The sequence below is a fragment of the Dama dama genome, chromosome 25 (assembly GCF_033118175.1).
Source record: "Dama dama isolate Ldn47 chromosome 25, ASM3311817v1, whole genome shotgun sequence".
Classification (NCBI taxonomy): Eukaryota; Metazoa; Chordata; class Mammalia; order Artiodactyla; family Cervidae; genus Dama; species Dama dama.
This window is the reverse complement of record NC_083705.1, coordinates 25,865,227-25,879,614: the sequence shown is the minus strand read 5'-3', so window position 1 is coordinate 25,879,614 and position 14,388 is coordinate 25,865,227. Positions and strand designations below refer to the sequence as shown.

The window sequence follows — 14,388 nt, the reverse complement described above, 5'->3', positions numbered from 1 at the left end:
GTATATAATGTTAGAGAATGTTCTGATTTCATTCTTTTACATGTAGCTCTCTAGTTTTCCAAGCACTGGTAACTGAAGAGACTGTCTTCTCTATGTTGTACATTCTTGCCGCCTCTGTTGTAGAGTGATTGACCATAAGTGCATAGGTTTATTTCTGGACTCTCTACTCTGTACCATTGATCTGTGTGTCTGGTTTTTATATCAGTACCATGCTGTTTTGATTACTGTAGCTTCATAGTATAGACTGAAGTCAGGGATTGTGTTGGGTATTTGGGGTCTTTTTATAGTGTTTTTATACTAAAGCCATTGGAATTGTGATAGGGATTGCATTGAATCTGTAGATTGCCTTCAGGAGTATAGTCATTTTAACAATATTAATTCCTCCAATCCAAGAACATGTTCTGTCTTTTCATCAGTTTATATCATCTTCAATTACTTTTATTAGCCCCTTACAGTTTTCCAAGTACAGGTCTTTTACCTCTTTAGTGAAAGTGGTAGTCACTCAGTCTTGTCCAACTCTTTGTAACCCCATGGACTATAGCCCGCCGGACCCCTCTGTCCATGGAATTCTCCAAGCAAGAATACAGGAGTGGGTAGCCATTCCCTTCTCCAGGGGAACTTCCCGACTCAGGGCTTGGGAGACCTCCAATTTTTTTTTTCTTCAAATTGTTTGGTTATTCTCTGTTTTTGTCAGTATGTACACAGATGCCTGCTGGGGTTTTGAGTATGGTTATGTTGATTCTTTACTATCTGAGCCATGAGGGAAGTCCTTTTTACATCTTTAGGTAGATTTATTCCTAGATATTTTCTTCTTTCAGATGTGACAGTAAATGAGACTGCTTCCTTAATTTCTCTTTCTGATAGTTCATTGCTAGTGTATAGAAATGTAGCAGATCTGTATATTAATTTTGTATACAGCAGCTTTTCTGAATTCATTGATGAGCTCTAGTAGTTTTCTGGTGGTATCCTTAGGATTTTTTATGTATAGTATCGTGTCATCAGCAACAGTTTCTGTTTTCATAATGATTAATGATGTTTAGAATGTTTTCATCAGCAGTTTTCCATCTGTGTATCTTTTTAAAAAAAATTTATGTATTTATTTTTGCTGGGTCTTCATAGCTGCGTGCGGGCTTTTTCTAGTTGCAGCAAGTAGAAACTACTCTCTAGCTGCAGCATGCGGGTTTCTCATTGTGGTGACTTCTGTTCTAGAGCGAGGCTCTGGGGCACGTGAGCTTTGGCAGATGTGGCATGTGAGCTCCAGAGCAAGCTTAGTAGTTGTGGCACATGAGCTTAGTTGCCCCACAGCATGTGGGATCTTCCTGGACCAGGGATTGAACCCATATCCCTTGCATTAGCAGGTGGATTCCTAAGTACTGGACCATCAGGGAAGTCCTCAACCATCAGTGTTTCTTCTTTAGTGAAGTGTTTTTTCCAATTTTTTTTGCCCATTTGTACTAGAATTACTTATTTTCTTGATGAGTTTAGAGCAAATTTTACATACTCCAGATACAAGTTCTTTGTCAGATATATGATTTGCACATAATTCTCCCTATCTGTGGCTTGTCTTTTCATTCTCTTTGTATTGTATTTTTTGTAACACAAAAAGTTTTATGTTGATGAAATTCACTTGATAAATTTTATCTTTCATAAGTTATGCTTTGATATTTATATAAGATTATCTCTGCCTAGTCCTAAGTTCACAAAAATGTTTTCCAGAAGTTTTATGGTTGGGCTTCCCAGGTGGTGCTAGGGGTAAAGAATCCATCTGTCATGCAGGAGACACAAAAGATGCAGGTTCGATCCCTGGTCAGGAAGATTCCCCTGAAGTAGGAAATGGCAGCCCACTCTAGTATTCTTGCCTGGAAAATTCCATGGACAGAGGAGCCTGATGGGCTGCAGTCCATGATCCATTTTGAGTTAATTTTTAGTAAGTTAATTCAGTTAATTTTTTAACAAACTGTGATTATAGATTTATTAACAAACTGCACATTATAGATTTAAGTACATTTTATGTGAATATCCAATTGTTGTAGCACTAGTTATAAAAAGAATTATCTCTTTTCATTGAATTGACTTTGAACCTTGAATTGATCTTTACAATGACATATGTACTTGCTGTTTCACAGTTGTGTACTCTCTTGATTACTCTTAATTTTTAGAAGGTCTCAGAATCAGGTGCTGGGGAGACCTCCAAATTTTTTATTCTTTAAATTGTTTGGTTATTCTCTGTTTTTGTCAGTATGTACACAGATGCCTGCTGGGGTTTTGAGTAGGGTTATGTTGAATATATAGATCAATTTTCTTCCTCATGTATTTCTTAATTAGATTTACGAATATTTTGTTGCAGTGTTTTATTTTATTTATGTAGTAATATTTACTTGGTGTTTTTTTTGGGGGGGAGGGGTCTGGTGCTATCAGGGCAATGCTGGCCTCATAATATAAATTGAAAACCATTCCCTTTCTTTTTTCTGGAAGATATTTTATAGAATTGGTGTTATTTCTTTCTTTACTGTTTGGCAGAATTTTCCAGGGAAACATCTCGACCTGCATTGTTGGAGTTTTTAATTTAAAGCTATTCTGATTATTGTTTTTCTTGAGAGAACTGTGATAATTTGTGATTTTTCAAGGGATTTGTCCCTTTCATCTAATAGAATTTATGGGCATAGAGCTGTTCATAGCATTCCTCTATGAACCTTTTTAAGGCCTCCAGGATCTTCAGTGATGCGCCCTTTTTTATTCCTTATGCTCATAGTTTGTCTTTTCTGTTTTTTAGTCAGACTGATTACAGCTTCATTAACTTTTTAAAGAACTAGCTTTTGGTTTCATTAAACAAAATTTAGGGGGTGGTTTTCCATTTAATTGACTTCTGGTCTGCTGTTTTCTTTCTTCTGCTTGCTTTGGCTTTGATTTCTTATTCTATTTCTAGTTTCTTAAGTTGGATATTTAGATTATTGGTTTGAATCTTCTCTCCTTTTCCAATGTAAGCATTTAATACTGTAATTGTCTTTCTAAACTCTTCATAGCTGTACATCACAAATTTTGAAATATTTTGTTTGCATTTTCATTCAGAACAATGTATCTTCTGTTTTCTTTTTTGATTTCTGTTACTCACTAATTATTTAGAAGTGTGTTAATTCCCAGATATTTGGGGATTTTTCTGAATATCTTCCTGTTACTGATTTATACTTTGTATAGTTTCATTTCTTTAATATTTGTCAACATTTGTTTTATGGCCCAAAATATGGACTATGAATGTTCTGTGCATAAATGTTGTAAATATTCTCTGTGCGTTTTAGAAAATATAGGATTTAGTTTTGTCTTTTCTCTACTGATGTTAAGTGGCATGTCTGTAAATGTCAATTAGATTGTTCTTTATTCTTGTTAATTTTCTATCTACTAGTTCTATTAGTTATTGGGAAAGAAATATTGAGATCTCCAAATACATTTGTGGATTTATTTATTTCTTCTTTCAGCTCTGTTGGTTTTTGCTTCATATACTTCAAGTCTTAATGTTAGGTGCAGCATCCTCATTTAGGATTGTTTTGGTTTTAGGGGAAATGACCCTTTTATCATACTGTGTTTCACTTTATCTGGTGTAGTACGTCTTGTTCCAGAGTCTACTTTGTCTGATAATAATATGGCACTCCAACTTTATTTTGAAAATGTTTACATAGTGTATCTTTTTCCATCCTTTTCCATCTAATTTATCTATGTCGTTTTATTTGAAGTGGGTTTTCTAGTACACAGCATAGAGTTAGGTCTTGTTTGTTTTTTGTTTGTTTGTTTTAGGTCTTGTTTTTTTAATCTGATTTTATCATCTCTTTTAATTGGTATGTTTAGATGATTTACATTTATTATAATTATTGATGTGGTTGAATTTAGGCCTATCACTTTATCATTTATTTGCTGTAGCCTCTCCATTTGTGTTCCTTTGTTCCCTCTCTCCTTCCTTCTCTCCTTTGGATTTTTTTTTTTTTAAGTTTTTTTATTATTTCATTTAAATTTATCTAACCTTTTTTGTTTGTATTTCTTTGTATTTTTAAAAATGATTTAGTATTACAAGAAAAATACCTAACCTTAAACTCTTTATTTTGAGTTTATGTTTTGCCACTTAAAGTAGAATGTAGAATCTTAACAATCGCATGGGTCCCTTTACTTGCTCTCCTTTATGTTATAGGTTTCATGTATTTTACATCTGTGCTCAGTCACTTCAGTGGTGTCTGACTCTTTATGGCTCTGTGAGCTGTAGCCATCCAGGCTCCTCTGCTCATGGAAATTTCCAGGCAAAAATACTAGAGTGGGTTGCCACATCCTATTCCAGAGGATCTTCCCGACTCGGATCAAACCCCGCATCGCTTGTGTCTCTTGCATTGGCAGGCAGATTCTTTACCATGCATAGCTCCACCATACATCCACATACATTTAAAGCACTGCAAGATAATATTCATGTTTTTGCTTTCAATAGTCGTGCTTATCTTAAAGAACATAAAAAGGCAAAAATACTTCATTTTATTTACTCAGGTTTTACTGTTTCTGTTGTGCTCCCTTTATTCCTACAGTTCCAAGTTTCCCTCTAGTGTTATTTCTCTTCAGCCTGAAGAACTTGCTTCAGCATCAAGTCTCATAAACAATACCTGTTAGTTTTTCCTGATCTAACAGTGCCTTCATTTCACCATCATACATAAATGATACTTTGCCAAGTCTGGGTTGATATTTACATTTCTTTTAACACTTTAAAGATATTGTTCCACTCTCTTCTGTCCTGTATAATTTCCAATGAGAAATCACTAATTGTTTGAGTCGTTCTGCTTTATACAGTATTTCATTTTTCTGTGACTGCTTTCAGTGTTTTATCTTTGGTTTTCAGTGATTTTAATTATCACTGGGCATGGATTTGAGTTTACGCATTTTTTGGTTAGCTCAGCTTCTTTGATCTGTAAATTCCTAACTTTAGTTTTGGGACATTTTCAGTAATTATTTCTTTTGAGTTTTTCTGTTACCTATGTCTCATCTTCTTTGGCTCTCCAATAATACAAATGTTACTTTTTATATTTTCCCACCTCTTACGGCTCTGTTCATTTCCTTCTGATTATTTCTCTCCCTTCTTCAGATGAAATCATTTCTGTCTTGAAATTTACCAACATTTATCTCTGTCATACCCATTCTGCTATTAATCCTATCCAGTGAATTTTTATTTCAGATACTGTTTCAATTCTAACATTTCTGTTTAGGTCTTTTTTGTAGTTCATGTTCACTTCTGTCAATAGTGTTTACCTTCCCTGGTGGCTCAGAGAGTAAAGAGTCTGCCTGCTGCTCTGGAGACCCATGTTCAATCCCTGGGTCCGGAAGATTGCCTGGAGAAGGAAATGGCAACCCACTCCAGTATTCTTGCCTGGAGATCCCATGGTTGGAGGAGCCTGGCAGGCTACAGTCCACAGGTTTGCAAAGAGTTGGACATGACTGAGCCACTTTTCTTTCTTTCTTCCTTTTCATCTGATGGAGCATAATTATAATGGTTTCATAAAGTCTCTGATAATTCTAACATCTGGTTTATTGTTTTTCCCTTTGGAATTGATCACATTTCCCTTTTATCTTTGTAAACCAAGTAATTTTGGATCCTGAATATTTTAAATATTATAAGAGTCAAGATCCTATTATAATCCTCCAGAGAAATTTTTGTTCTTTTTTAAAGCGTGCAGTCAGTTGGATATATTCAGACCATGAGTTTCACCTTCTTGGGGTGATGCTCTGCTGCATTGGTTCAGTCTCAGGCATAGGGGGTATGACAGTACTTGTGCCTATTTTTGTACCAGATATCCAAGGATCTCCCTGTCTAGTTTCTGAGTGGCAGGGGGTTTCCCTTTTCACAATCAAGTTTTACACAAGCCACTTGCTGTTGTTTATTTTTCAGTTTTTTATACTTTTTCTATTACTGTTTTTTAAACTTCATCCAGTTTTTAGTTGTAATTATGGGAAGAGATAAGACATAATGGGCTTTACTTCATCTTGATCTATCACATTTTGTTTCTGATTGGCATTTTAAAATGTAGAAATGTAAATTGTAAACACCTGTGGCTTAGGTTGTAGCCATGTTTATTTTCTGATATAAATATCAAACATTTTGATATAAATATCAGACATTATTTGATACTTAAAATATCAGATTCTCTAAGTGAAGAACTTGCTAATTTCAAATATGAAAGAATGTAAAGTATCTCTTTTGGACAAGCAAAAAACCAACAGACCATTGTTACGTTTATCATTCACTTGGTTAACACAACTGATTAAAGTTAGCACAGATTCACTTTTTCCAAGAAAAAGTGTTGTGAATGGCATTGAAGTACTGGTATCTGTCTTGTTTTGAAATTAATAAAGTAAAATTTGAGTTTTTGTTTTTTTGTGTTTTTTTTTTTTGGCTGTACAGTGTGGCTTGTATGATCTTGCCTCTTCCCCCTGCACTGGAAGTATGGAGTCCTAACCATTGGACCACCAGGGAATTCACAAAACTTAAACTTTTAAAACTTTTAAAACTGAAATATTTGCTTGAATTAGCTACCTTTTTAAAGAATGTGGAAAGCAATGATAAATTTATCAGTACCTTATTCAAATTATGAGGTATGCCTTCTAAATTCATTATGGCTTTTCCTTTGAAAAACAAGTGAACATGCTTATTGAAATATAGTTGCTTTAAAATATTGTGTTACTTTCAGGTGTATAGCAAAGTGATTTGGTTTTATATGTGTGTGTATATATATATATATATATGTATACTCCAGAAATAACTCCAGAAAGAATGAAGGGATGGAGCCAAAGCAAAAACAACACCCAGTTGTGGATGGGACTGGTGATAGAAGCAAGGTCCAACGCTGTAAAGAGCACTATTGCATAGGAACCTGGAATGTTAGGTCCATGAATCAAGGCAAATTGGAAGTGGTGAAACAGGAAATGGCAAGAGTGAATGTCGACATTCTAGAAATCAGCAAACTAAAATGGACTGGAATGGGTGAATTTAACTCAGTTGACCATTATATCTACTACTGTGGGCAGGAATCCGTTAGAAGAAATGGAGTAGCCATCATGGTCAGCAAGAGAGTCTGAAATGCAGTACTTGGATGCAATCTCAAAAACGACAGAATGATCTCTGTTTGTTTCAAAGGCAAACCATTCAATATCAGGGTAATCCAAGCCTATGCCCCAACCAGTAACGCTGAAGAAGCCAAAGTTGAATGGTTCTATGAAGACCTACAGGACCTGTTAGAACTAACACCCAAAAAAGATGTCCTTTTCATTATAGGGGACTGGAATGCAAAAGTAAGAAGTCACGAAACACCTGGAGTAATGGACAAATTTGGCCTTGGAGTACGGAATGAGCAAGGCAAAGGCTAATAGAGTTTTGCCAAGAGAACGCACTGGTCATAGCAAATACCCTCTTTCAACAACACAAGAGAAGACTCTACACATGGACATCACCAGATGGCCAACACCAAAATCAGATTGATTATGTTCTTTGCAGCCAAAGATGGAGAAGCTGTATACAGCCAGCAACAACAAGACCAGGAGCTGACTGTGGCTCAGATCATGAACTCCTTATTGCCAAATTCATACTTAAACTGAAGAAAGCAGGGAAAACCACTAGACCATTCATGTATGACCTAAATCAAATCCCTTATGACTATACAGTGGAAGTGAGAAATAGATGTAAGGGGCAAGATCTGATAGAGTGCCTGATGAACTATGGACTGAGGTTTGTGACATTGTACAGGAGACAGGGATCAAGATCATTCCCAAGGAAAAGAAATGGAAAAAGGCAAAATGGTTATTTGAGGAGGCATTACAAATAGCTGTGAAAAGAAGAGAAGCAAAAAGCAAAGGAGAAAAGGAAAGATATTCCCATTTGAATGCACAGTTCCAAAGAATAGCCAGGAGAGATAAGAAAGCCTTCCTCAGCGATCAATGCAAAGAAATAGAGGAAAACAACAGAATGGGAAAGGCTAGAGATCTCTTCAAGAAAATTAGAGATATCAAGGGAACATTTCAGGGAAAGATGGGTTCGATAAAGGACCGGAATGGTATGGACCTAACAGAAGCAGAAGATATTAAGAAGAGGTGGCAAGAATACACAGAAGAACTGTACAAAAAAGATCTTCATGACCCAGATAATCACAATGGTGTGATCACTGACCTAGAGCCAGACATCCTGGAATGTGAAGTCAAGTGGGTCTTAGAAGGCATCACTACGAACAAAGCTAGTGGAGGTGATGGAATTCCAGTTGAGCTATTTCAAATCCTGAAAGATGATTCTGTAAAAGTGCTGCACTCAATATGCCAGCAAATTTGGAAAACTCAGCAGTGGACACAGGACTGGAAAAGGTCAGTTTTCATTCCAATCCCTAAGAAAGGCAATCCCAAAGAATGCTCAAACTACCACACAATTGCACTCATCTCACAGGCTAGTAAAGTAATGCTCAAAATTCTCAAAGCCAGGCTTCAGCAATATGTGAACCGTGAACTTCCAGATGCTCAAGCTGGTTTTAGAAAAGGCCGAGGAACCAGAGATCAAATTGCCAATATCCGCTGGATCATCGAAAAAGCAAGAGAGTTCCAGAAAAACATCTATTTCTGCTTTATTGACTATGCCAAAGCCTTCGACTGTGTGGATCACAATAAACTGTGGAAAATTCTGAAAGAGATGGGAATACCAGACCACCTGACCTGCCTCTTGAGAAACCTGTATGCAGGTCAGGAAGCAACAGTTAGAACTGGAACAACAGACTGGTTCCAAACAGGAAAAGGAGTACGTCAAGGCAGTATATTGTCACCCTGCTATTTAACTTATATGCAGAGTACCTCATGAGAAATGCTGGGCTGGAAGAAGCACAAGCTGGAATCAAGATTGCTGGGAGAAATATCAATAACCTCAGATACGCAGATGACACCACCCTTATGGCAGAGAGTGAAAAGGAACTAAAAAGCCTCTTGATGAAAGTGAAAGAGGAGAGTGAAAAAGTTGGCTTCAAGCTCAACATTCAGAAAACTAAGATCATGGCATCTGGTCCCCTCACCTCATGGGAAATAGATGGGGAGACAGTGGAAACAGTGTCAGACTTCATTTATTTGGGCTCCAAAATCACTGCAGATGGTGATTGCAGCCATGAAATTAAAAGACGCTTACTCCTTGGAAGGAAAGTTATGACCAACCTAGATAGCATATTAAAAAGCAGAGACATTACTTTGCCAACAAAGGTCCGTCTAGTCAAGGCTATGGTTTTTCCAGTGGTCATGTATGGATGTGAGATTTGGACTGTGAAGAAAGCTGAGCGCCGAAAAATTGATGCTTTTGAACTGTGGTGTTGGAGGAGACTCTTGAGAGTCCCTTGGACTGCCAGGAGATCCAACCAGTCCATCCTAAAGGAGATCAGTCCTGGGTGTTCATTGGAAGGACTGATGCTGAAGCTGAAACTCCAGTACTTTGGTCACCTCATGCGAAGAGTTGACTCATTGGAAAAGACCCTGATGCTGGGAGGGATTGGGGGCAGGAGGAGAAGGGGACGACAGAGGATGAGATGGCTGGATGGCATCACCAACTCAATGGGCATGAGTTTGATTAAACTCCGGGAGTTGGTGATGGACAGGGGGGCCTGGCGTGCTGCGGTTCATGGGGTCACAAAGAGTCGGACACGACTGAGCGACTGAACTGAACTGACTGATATATATGTAATCAAAAATATACATACATATTCCATCATTTTCCATTAAGGTATTTATAAGATATTTGACTGTAGTTCCCTGTGCTATACAGTTAAATCCATGTTGTTTATCTGTTTTATATATGGTAGTGTATATCTGTTAGTCCCATACTCCTGAGCTGTCCCTCCCTCCTTTTCTGTTTGGTAATTAAGTTTTCTATGTCTGTGAATCTGGGTCTATTTTGTAAGTTAAGTTTCTTTGTAATACTTTTTAGATCCCACATTTAAGTGTTACCATGTAATGTTTGTCTTTGTCTGACTTACTTCACTTAGTATGATAGACTCTAGGTCCATCCATGTTGCTGCAAATGGCGTTATTTCATTCTTTTTCTCAACATTCCTTTGTGTGCATGTATGTATATATTCAAGTATGTATATATACATGTATGTATATGTGTGTGTGTGTGTATCACATCCTCTTTATCCACTCATCCGTTGATGGTTACTTAGGTTACTTCCATGTCTTCTCTATTATATGTATCTTTTTCAATTAGGGATTTTGTCTTTTCCAGATCTATGCGCAGGAATGGGATTGCTGGATCATATGTTAACCCTATTTTTAGATTTTTAGGGAACCTCTATACTGTTCGTAGTCACTCAGTCGTGTCTGACGCTTTGTGACCCAGTGGACTGTAGCCCACCAGGCTCCTCTGTCTGGAATTCTCCAGGCAGGAATCCTGGAGTGGGTAGCCACTCCCTTCTCCAGGAGATCTTCCCACCCCAGCAATCAAACCTAGGTCTCCTCCATTGCAAGCGGATGCTTTACTTGTGCCTCCAGGGAACTTTCTCACCAACAGTGTAGGAGGGTTCCCTTTTCTCCACACCCTCTCTAGCAAGTATTGTTTTGTAGACTTTTAGATGACAGTCATGCTGACCTATGTGAAGTGGTACTTCATTATAACTTTGATTTGCATTTCTCTGATGATTAGCAATGCTGAAATCTTTTCACGTGCCTGTTGGCCATCTGTATGTTCTCTTTGAGGAAATGTTTATTTAGGTCTTTTGCCCATTTTTTTATGAGATTTTTTAAAATATTGAGTTCTATGAAATATTTATGTATTTTGGAAATTAAGCCCTTCTTCATTGCATTGTTTGCAAATATTTTATCTGAGGCCACAGGTTGTCTTTTCGTTAAAATTTTACAGCAAGTAAACTTTTGATAAACGTTGAATGGTTTCATTCACAAAAAGACAAATTTAGTGATTTCATTTATATAAAGATTAGTTACTAGTTAAATCATTTAGGGAAGTATATTTAAGTAAATTTTATTTTTGAAAGATCTGTTGATATATAGATACTCATACTAATGAACAGGCATAATAAAGTTGGAAATGCTTATAAGGAGACTAGGAAATAGTTTATTGGTGTCCATTGTTAAACCTTTATGATTTTATTGTAAAAAGGTAACCTTAAGGAATAAATTTACTTTTTGTACAGAAGAACCATTTAAAGTAGTTTATTAAAGCACCCATGAATAAACTCTGCTTGTAAATTAAAGTAAGAAATTGGTCCTTAAGTTTGTATTCTGAATTGACTTTCGTCCAAAATGTCACACAAGTAGGAAGGTGATTAAAATCACCTTTGAAATATCTCTCATCTTTATGTGTAACAGTATTTGGCTTCTTTGGTTCAAGTTTGGGCTCTGTTGTCCTCTTTACATTAACCTCTCTATGAGATTTGTTGCTTGGATTAAGGTAAAATAGCGTTATAAAAATTCAGACTTGGGTCCATTTTGAAATGACTTATCGTTAACTATTATGATCAGACATTTGTAAATTTTTAAAAATTTACTTTCTTCTCTCCCTTTGAATTAGGTGCTCTGTGGATGTGTATAGTTTTAAATCCCCACTGCAAGTTGGAGCAGAAGGCCATTTGGTTAAAACAGCTAAAAAAGTGGAATGGTGTTGATGTCTGTCCATGGGAAGATGGAAATCATGGCAGTGAATTACCCAACTTAACCAATGCTCTGCCTCAGGGTGCAAATGCCAACCAAGGTGAGTCCACGGTGATAATGTGCTCATTTTGTACCTACTTAATTGTGCATCTATGGTTATAACAGTAACTTACAATAAATTTGGGAACATTATTTTACTCACTTAAGAAGTTACTGTAACTCATGGACTTAATGTTTTGATGTGAATGTGTATGTGTGTTTTAATTTTTATGCAAGATCTTTCTATGATTTTTTTTCATATTCTCAGAATACAGATGGATGTCATATTTACATGTACTAGTATGTGTTAAAATTGCATACTAATTAGTTTGATTTTTTTTTTTAAATCATTTTATGGGGGTTCGTGAATTACTATGTGAAACAAAATTATTGAGAGACCTGAGGAACTGTTATTCTATGTGTTGGTCAGTTCTTATCTGGGATACTATACTATGTAATCAGTTAGAAATTCTTAGTTTTAGAATGTAGCAAGTAAACATTTCACTCCTGGAACTACAGGGCAATGGAGTGCTGCTGGCATTCAGACTGGGAACATTCTTTATTGTGGAAGGACTGTCTGGCATACTTGCTCCCACCTACTGTAGGCTAACAGTACCCTCCAGTCTTTGGCAGCTAATGCTCCCAGGCATTCCCAAATATCCTCTGAACTACCTCTGTCTCTCATTTCTCTACCGTTTTGTGTGTGTGTGTGTGTGTTTTTAAAGTTTCTCTTTCTCTGTTGGGCCCACCCATTCAGGTCAAGTCTTTCTCATCTTAAAAAAAGTCATTCTTGCCCTCATTGTCCCTGCTAGCTACTGACAGATTTTCTCCTTTCACATCCAAATATTTAGTTAATTCTTGCTAATAAAAATGTCATTCACTGTCACTGTTTTTGTGTAATTTAGTGCTGCCACACCCCCTTTTTTGAGAAAACGTGAAAGACTTTAAATTTATGATATATGCAAAATGGGAATTAAATGACATCAGGAGGTTTCAGGAATCAAGACTGTCTTTCCGTGTGTGCGGATTCTGTCTGTAGTTGGTACTCCTGGAAAGAGCTGGACAGTGCTGAGTATGAAATGTGATGTTAGCATTGTGTTTTCTGTCTCTACAGAGAGAGAAAATAATATGTATTATTCCATAGGGACTTGTCCAATCAAAAAGAGGTTTTAGGCCTTGGGAAGGATGATTGTCTAGCTCTCCTTTGTCTAGAGATATTTGCCTTGGGAATTCAGTATTTGAAATCTGTCACATCTTTATTGCCCATGATGATTTTATTTAATAATTTCAAAGAAAATAAATCTGCCTCTTACACCCCAAGTTTTTTTGTAGAGGCTCAGAATTTTCAAGTTTAACAATTCATTTATTGTCTTCCATTGCTAGGAAAAGGATGTTTACATCTACATAGGCAATATATCTTTGATCTCTTCTTGACTTTATTATATTTAGAGGCTTCTTCGTGGCTGCCATCCTAACATTTTACAGTGTACTTTTACTTTCCATTTGGTTATTTTACCCTTGGTTAAACTTGACTATTCCATAGGCTTTAGAAAACTTCTTAGGAAGTGGTCCAACCTCCGGATAAAACATCTTCGTTTATGGATTGACCTAGGGATATGCAGTTAGGACTAGTTTCTAAGGGCAGAATTTATGGCTGCTGTGCCTCAAAGCACTGGGGCTCCTCCTTTTAGCAGAACACCCATGTTCTCCAGAGGGGCTGGCAGAGGAGACAGCCCTACAGCGGGTCTCAGGTGCTCAGCCTGCAGTGCTTCTGCTGGAGGGCTGAGCAGACTGGCTAGCAGAGAGCCTCTGGGCCTGCAGAGCCCGGCAGCCATGCAGGTGGGTGAAGGGTGCACGTGGTGGGACCACGGGCAGAATTGCATGTGTTTGCACATCAGAACGAATGTGAAGCACAAATCAGGCCCCGTCTTTGTGAGATTATTTCTTAGAATTAGTTGACAGCATTAGAATCCACACCCTTAGAGTAGTGTTTTTTTTTTTTTTAATATATCTGAATGAGAGCCTTTTTTAATTTTATCTTTTTTGATTGAAAAAACTAATATTATTTTATACTGTGTGTGTGCTTAGTCGCTCAGTTGTATCCAGTTCTTTGCAACCCCATGGACTGTAGCCCACCAGGCTCCTCTGTCCATGGGGTTCTCCAGGCCAGAATGTACTGGAGTGGGTAGCCTTTTCCAACCCGGGGATTGAACCCAGGTCTCCCACATTGCAGGCGGATTCTTTACCCTCTGAGCCGCCAGGGAAGCCTGAGAATACTAGAGTGGGTAGCCCATCCCTTTTCCAGGGGAACTTCCTGACCCAGGAATCAAACTGGGGTCTCCTGCATTGCAGGTGGATTCTTTACTAGCTGATGATGATGATTTTGTCTCCAGGTCGTGTCCGACTCTTGCAGCCCCATGGACTGTAGCTCGCCAGGCTCCTCTGTCTGTGGGGTTTTCCAGGCAAGAATACTAGAGTGGGTTGCCCTTTACTTCTCCTACTTTGCCAGCTTAGCTACCACAAATTTGTGTGTTTATCATTTTAACCATTTAAGATCATCTGTTTCCCTGTTTTCTGTGCTATTGCAAAAAATTTAAAAACATAAGATATATAAGATAAAAATTGACCAGAAAAAAAGAAACTGACCAGGACTTCCCTGGTTGTCCAGTGGTTTCGACTCCACATTCCCACTGCAGAGGGTGCAGTTTC

The 14,388-nt window shown here is 37.4% G+C and overlaps 1 protein-coding gene across 3 annotated transcripts in view; it reads left to right on the top strand.

Annotated features, from left to right (window-relative positions):
- The window catches only part of ZSWIM6 (zinc finger SWIM-type containing 6), a 213,104-nt gene that overhangs the window by 176,712 nt on the left and 22,004 nt on the right, over positions 1 to 14,388 (top strand). For all 3 annotated transcript variants that reach the window (XM_061129726.1, XM_061129728.1, XM_061129727.1), the window contains exon 5: positions 11,561 to 11,740. In XM_061129726.1, coding sequence (XP_060985709.1) covers positions 11,561 to 11,740 — 180 coding nt within the window. The remainder of the gene's footprint in view (positions 1 to 11,560; positions 11,741 to 14,388) is intronic.